General features: G+C 49.6%; 1 protein-coding gene across 1 annotated transcript in view; it reads right to left on the reverse strand.

Moving 5' to 3' along the window:
* Positions 1 to 2,852: 2,852 nt before the first annotated feature.
* The window catches only part of Cdkn1a (cyclin dependent kinase inhibitor 1A), a 6,401-nt gene continuing 2,423 nt past the window's right edge, over positions 2,853 to 6,830 (reverse strand). The window contains exons 2-3 of the mRNA XM_008840072.3: positions 4,113 to 4,562; positions 2,853 to 3,065 (exon numbers count right to left, since the gene is read on the reverse strand). Coding sequence (XP_008838294.1) covers positions 3,016 to 3,065; positions 4,113 to 4,551 — 489 coding nt within the window. The 5' untranslated portion in view covers positions 4,552 to 4,562 and the 3' untranslated portion in view covers positions 2,853 to 3,015. The remainder of the gene's footprint in view (positions 3,066 to 4,112; positions 4,563 to 6,830) is intronic.

Consider the following 6,830-nt stretch of genomic DNA (forward strand, 5'->3'; position numbering starts at 1 on the left):
AATATAATCATGTACATGCTCCTGATTCTGCTATCTAGCTATTTCTAGATCTTGACAGCACCCAGTCACACACATAGGCACAACGAGAGGTAAATAATGCCTAACTAGTTTTAAAAACCAGAGGGAACCATATCAGTCTATACAATTTAACACCAAGGAAATTATCTGTGGGAGAGTTGAAATTTCTGGAAAGCCTCAATGGGAGAGTCTCATCCCAGGGCCCTTGGGTGCTGGGCATAGTGGCACCCAAGCGCCTCTAACCCCAGCACTTGGATGAGGATGCAGGGGGATTTCAAGTTTGAGGCCAGACTGGGCTATACAGTCAATCTGTGTGTGTGTGTGACTAGGTGCTGTCAAAATCTGGAAACAGCTAGATGGCAGAATCAGGGTGTTTAATCATGCATATCAAGCCATGGGCCTGGAGAGATGGTGCAGTGGTTAAGAGCACTGAGTACTCTTGCAGAGGACTGGGGTTCGAACCCAGCACCCACATGGCGGCTAACAACCATCTGTAACTTCAGTTACAGGGGATCCCATATGTTCTTCTCACTCCTGTGGTCATTGCACCCACTTATACACATAAAATAAAAATAATAACTGAATAATCAAGTCACAAGTCATATGTACAACAGAACTCTGTTCTTCTGGGCTTTTATGTGGTTGTAATCCTCACTATGTAGTCCAGTCTGGTTGTGAACTCCCAGCCTGACTGCCACATCCCAGGTGCTGGGATTTATAGGTATGTACTTCAAACCTGGGTATATACTTTCAGGGGTGTGCGTGTGTGTGTGTGTGTGTGTGTGTGTGTATTGCATATGGTGCATGCACATGTTGGTGTAGGTGTGTGCACGTGGTGAGTTCAAGTGAGGAGGCCAGAGGTTGATGTCAGGCATCATCCTCAATTCCATTTTTTTTTTTTTTAATTTAGAGACAAAGTCTCACTATAGCCCTGGGATAGGTCAGAGGGCAGCTTGCAAGAGTGATTCTTTCCTTCTAGGATCCATGTGGATCCTGGAGATTGAACTCAGGTCATCAGGCTTGGCAGCACTTTTACCTGATAAACCGTCTTGTCATCCCAGAAAATTATTTTAATTATAAACACAGCTGGCTTGTGACAGTCCTGTAATCCCAGCTGCTCAGGAGGCTGAAACAGGAGGATCACAAATTCAAGACCCTGTGGGGGTCGGGAGAGCGGAAAGGACTATAATGCATGTATAAAACTGTCAAAAATAAAAAACTAAATTTTTAATTGGAATATTTATTAAATTGAAATATCTCTGGGCCAGGAGGTAAAGGTACTTGCCACCAAGCCTCGCCACTAGAGTTTGAACCCTGGGACACACACGGTGGAAGGACAGACCTCTACACTCAACATGGCTACATGTGTGCCCACACGCATGCCCATACATATAAAATAAATGTAATAAAATTGTTTAAAATTTCTGTAAAAATAAATTGAAAGATGAGAACAGATGTATGCTCAAATGGCAAAAAAATAAATAAAAGCAAACACACAGAGCCAGCCCCAAAACCTCCCCCATTTGTTCTAATGACAAGTCATTGTAAGTCATAAGAAATATTTATTGAGCACCTGCTATAGGGTAGGGCTGTGAAGGACAGGGCACAGGGCAGGGTGTGGTCTCTGCTCTTGGGAGGTTTATAGTCTGGGTGGAGATAGGAACCAGGACATGTTCTTAGGGGGTGGGGGAGCAAACAGTCCAGGCCAAGATGCTACAGGAACTAGAGAGTGTTTGGAGTCAGACCCACTAAGTGCTTCGACGCCCTTGGAGGCTCCGTGTTCAGTGCTGGGAAAGAGCTGGCCACCGTTCCTAGTCTCCTGTTAGCACACTTAGCCCCTGGGGCACCATCTTGACTCCTTGTCTGGCTGCTACTCAAAGTGCAAAGGAAGGGGACAATGACTCCAGGAACTGGGATCCTCATCCTAGATAAGCCCACGCCCCCACCGCACACCCCTAACACAGGGATGCTGGCTGCTCAGGGAGACCTGTCCCACTGCCAAGGACCCCACCCCAGAACCACAAAGAGGAGGCAGTTCTTGCTCGAGCTGCCTGAGGTAGAACTAGGGAGCCCTGCTTGGTGTGTACCTTCTGGTCCTTTGAGTTGCAAGGACCGGTGCCCAGAGCTGCCTCCCATGGCCCAAGGGGGATTAGAGAAGGAACTAGGGGAGACCAGCAGAGTGCCAGGTGGACCCTCCAAAGGTAGAGGGGTGGCCAATGGAGAAATCCAGATGGGAGGCAGACTCCCTAGGAGTGGCAAAGGGCACCCAGGGTGGGGGGCATTCCCTGCCTTCACAGGACCCAGTGGGTATCAAGAATCAGGACATCACAACTGGGTCCTACCTAACTGGGCTAAGCAGCTCTGGTTAGGATGCGCCCACTTCATAATCACCCTGGTTGACCTTAGAGGTGACAAGGGTACCTCAAAAAGTCCTACTGGGCTGGGCCCCTTTCAAAGTGCTGAGGAACTCAGGTCTGAGGGTCACACCCATGAGACAGAGAGGAGTCAGGGAGCCAAGCCCCTTAGGAACAGTACCACCCAGGGCGGGGGAGAGAGGAGCGGTGGAAGAAAGCACAACTGGCATGAAGCCAGTCCCAACTTCTATGTAGAAGAAACAAAGAGCTTGGGGTGAAAGGTTTAAATAATATTCCATATAATAATAATTAAAAAAAAAAACCAGCATACTGAGGGGCCTACCATCCTACTGTCTAATTTAGGTTTTTTGGGGAAAAGTTTTAAAAATAATCCATAATATAATAATTAAAAAAAAAAAACCAGCATACTGAGGGGCCTACCATCCTACTGTCTAATTTAGGTTTTTTAAATAACTCTAAAGTTAGAGGATAGGGGAGGGCAGGCAGAGTATATACAGGAGATGTTTAAATTAAAACACAAATAATAATTAAGACACACAGACTGAAGGAAGGGTTAAGGCAGAGGATGGGGAAAGGGCATTTGGGCCCACTGTAGGAGAGTTCTCGGCCTCTCATGGCACATTTAGGGCTTCCTCTTAGAGAAGACCAGCCGGCGCTTGGAGTGGTAGAAATCTGTGGAAAGACAAAAGACATACATGAAGCAAGAGGCAGAGGACCAAGGATACCCTTCCCCAGGGTCACAGGGACACATGGCCACAGGAGGGGACATCATCTGCCACAGCCACAGGGCATCTTCCATCTGCCCAAATCAGAATTCAGTTCCAGATCACACTGGCCACAGGTCAAGTAGCTTAGAGCTTTTTTTTTAATCTCTTAAGTACAGTACCTGAGGAGATCAGAAGGCAGTGTTGGATTCCATGGAGTTGCAGTTATAGGCAGTTGTGAGCTGCCCAACATGGGTGCTGGGAACCTAACTCTGGTCCTCTGCAAGAGTGTATCCACTCATAACCGCTGAATATCTCTTTCCAGCCCCTCCTTTCTTATTTATTTGGAAGTACTGGGAATAGAACCCATGACCTGGACATGCTAGGCCAGTGCTCTACTATTGGGTCATGGTCCCAGTCTCTGGATTCTAGGCCAGTGTTCTACTGCCAAGCCCAACCCTGCCCTGGGTCTTCTTATCACTGCAGAGAAAATGCCTGGCCCTTGTGACCATCAGGTGCTACTACACTAGTCCATTATCAATTCTGACCCAACTGTAGCTTTGCCGTAGGACTTTTGCCCTGGCCGCTTAACCTCAGTCTCTTCACCTATAAAGAGGCATGGTGCTGAGTACTTGCTGAAATGTTCTCTACAAAGGCTTTGGTTTAGGGGCAGTGTAATAAGTGTTTAAAGCCAGGCTCAGTGGCTCACACTCATAATCCCAGCACTGAAGAGGTTGAGGCAGAAAGATCATCACTAATTCAAGGCCAGCCTAGGCTAAACAGTGAGCCGCAGCCCAGCCTGAGCTATATGAGACCCAGTCTCAAAAAATAATGAACTCCATCTTAGGAACTCTGCCAAGAGCCTGGTGTGTACTTAGCTAGCTGATCTTGGTTACAGATTCCCTGTGTGACATCAGGCAGGTGGTGTCCCTTCTCTGGGTTCTCTGTTTAAGGTACAAGCTGGACCCTGAGAATCCTGGTCTCTTGCAATGTCCTTCCCTGAACCTGTGCATACCTGTCATGCTAGTCTGACGCCGTTTTCGGCCCTGAGAGGTTCCGGGCCCACCTGGGGAGTCCTCAGGCCTCTCAGGGGAGTGAGACACCAGGGTGCAGGACAGCGACAGGTCCACATGGTCCTCCAGAGCTGGTCCCTGAAGCAGGGCAGAGGTGCTGGGCCTCTTGTCCCCTCCCAGGTCGTCACGGCCACCCCTGCAGCCGGGGGTCAGGTAGAGCTTGGGCAGCCCCAAACCCCGTACGGGCTCCCAGGCGAAGTTGCCCTCCAGCGGAGTCTCCGTCACAAAGTCGAAGTTCCACCGTTCCCGGGCCTCCTGGAGGCAGCTGGCCATGAGGGCATCACAGTCTCGGCGCAATTCCTCACTGTCCACGGGGCCAAAGAGACGGCGACACACCTTGCTCCTGTATGGAACTGGACGGGCATCTCCTGGATCGGACATGGTGCCTATGGCTGAGACAAAGGAAGATTCAGGTCACTAGGGCAACTGAAACTACAGGTGGTAACCTTCCCACTCACTGTCTTTCTGGTTCCTTCCATCTGGTTTTCCTCCACCCCCAGGGACCCTACCCTACCAACAGACTCTGAGGAGGCTGAGCCCAGCCAGCTGAGCCTCCCAAGGTCACAGCTGTTGTCATGGTCCTGTTTACACCAGCTACAATGAGCTAAAATCAATGCCTCACACTGAGGTATCTATCATGGATCTGAATATCTCAAATATGTGTGAATTGCCTGGGTCTAGTGTTTCACAACCCTGGTAGCTAAACTAGGCTATGGTTCCTCCAGCATCCTTACTCTCTTATCCTGGTGCCCATGGAGATACCCCTACCCTGCCAATAAAGTGTCCTGGACTTTGGGGTAAGACACATAGACTGGAAATACCCAGAGTTCTGGCAGAGCCTCTTCCCCACCCTTCCCTCTTACAGGCAACAGCTGACAGGTGTTGTGGGCCCGAGGGCCTTTCCCAAGGATGAATGGCCTGGGGAGAGGAGGGGCTAAGAGGGGTAGAGCTGGGTAATGCATCTCTCCCAGGCTGAGCCACATCCTGCCAGGCAGATCAGGTAATCTGCAGTCTAGACACCTCCCAGCCCCGGCCCTGCCTATCGCTGGTGCCCAAGGAACCTGTTTTACAGGCAAAGGGGGAAAAAAAAAAAAAAAATCAAAGCTGGCTGGTTGACCCTGCTCCTCTCCAGGAGAGGGAGAGCAGAGGGGTCCAGGTTGCCCCTGCCGGCTCTAGCCAGACTCCAAGACTGGGGAATGCAAGTCCTCAGAAGCCAATGGACTTTCCTGGGGACCAGCCCTAATTTACAAGCTCTGATGGTACAAGCTCTGTGGAGTGACCTCCTAAATAAGGAAAGATGCCCTGAGCTCATGCCACACCCACCCCACCTCAGCTCCCCAAGACCTCATGAGTTTGCCCACAGTTGAAGGGTACCAGGTCAGGAACTAGAAGAAATAGAGACTTGTTCCCTCAAGGGTCTGGGGATATGGCTCAGATGGTTAAGGGCTTGCCTAGCATGCAAGGTGCTCCCCATAAAACAGGGTGTGGTGGAGCACACCTATAATCCCAGAACTCTGGAGGTGGAGGCAGGAGGAGCAGAGGTTCAAGGCTATACAGAGAATCTGAGGTCAGCATCAGAGGCTAGAGACTGTCTAGAAAAAAGCCCCACAAATCACAGGAAAGACCAATGCCTACTGCTCCTGAAAGAGGTCCCACAGTGCTCTGGAAAGAGCCTCACAGCCTCTGCCCACAAGCAGAGTTTAGGATTGATGTGTACTTTTAAATGAAAGGGCTGTTCTACACAGTTTATAAGCATCCGTCATCCTAAACGGTGATGACGTGTATTAGCTCCTTTTTCTTTTTCTCCCTTCTCCACTCCTTTGGTGTATTGAGACAATAGCTCTGTAGACCAGGTTAGCCTTGAACTCACAGAGATCCCCTCCCTCTCTGCTGGGATTAAAGGCATGTGCCGCCACTCCTAACCACTATGGACATTCTTAACACATTCACAAAGATGGCTTTCACCGTCATCCCTAACCTACAAACAAAATTCAATGTATTATTTGATTACTTCTTTAAACGTAAAGCCATGCCTAGTTTATTAGCTCTTTTTTTTTTTTTTTAACACAGAGCTAATCAAGGCTCAGTAAGGTGTCCAAGGTCACAAATGGGCAGCCAGGATTTGAATCCACTTGCTCTGTGTTCTACATTCTAGTACCAAATCATTCTTTTTCTTTAACTATAGAGGCCCATCAGAATCACTCCCTGAACTGAGTTAGATGGATGGGGCGGGGGGCGGGGGGGGGCTTATTTCCCAGACAAACTGACTCCAAGCATGGGTGTGGTGTCCTTCCCTGTGGGGTGCCAGAGGAGGGGAGACTGGACACCAGTGGTCTCAGTGCTCCATAGGTGATGGGCATGGTGGCCCACGCCTTTAATTCTGGCACTCAGGAGACAGAGGCAGGCAAATCACTGAGACAGAGGCCAGCCTGGTCTAAATAACAAGCTCCAGGCCAGCTGGGGCTACAGGGAGACCCTGTCTCAAAAAAAGAAAAAAATCAATTTCAGCTGATCCTCCTGGATCACGGGACCTCTGGCTGACTAGATTTACCAGAAGGGCAGATAGGGGGGAATGGATGGGGGTGCTGACAGCACAGTGGACAGTGGCAGGGATGGCAGAGTATGGAGGCTCTAGTGGGAGAGGAAGGCTGTCTATCTGA

The sequence above is a fragment of the Nannospalax galili genome, unplaced genomic scaffold (genome assembly GCF_000622305.1).
Source record: "Nannospalax galili isolate Female #2095 unplaced genomic scaffold, S.galili_v1.0 scaffold538, whole genome shotgun sequence".
NCBI classification, from domain to species: domain Eukaryota; kingdom Metazoa; phylum Chordata; class Mammalia; order Rodentia; family Spalacidae; genus Nannospalax; species Nannospalax galili.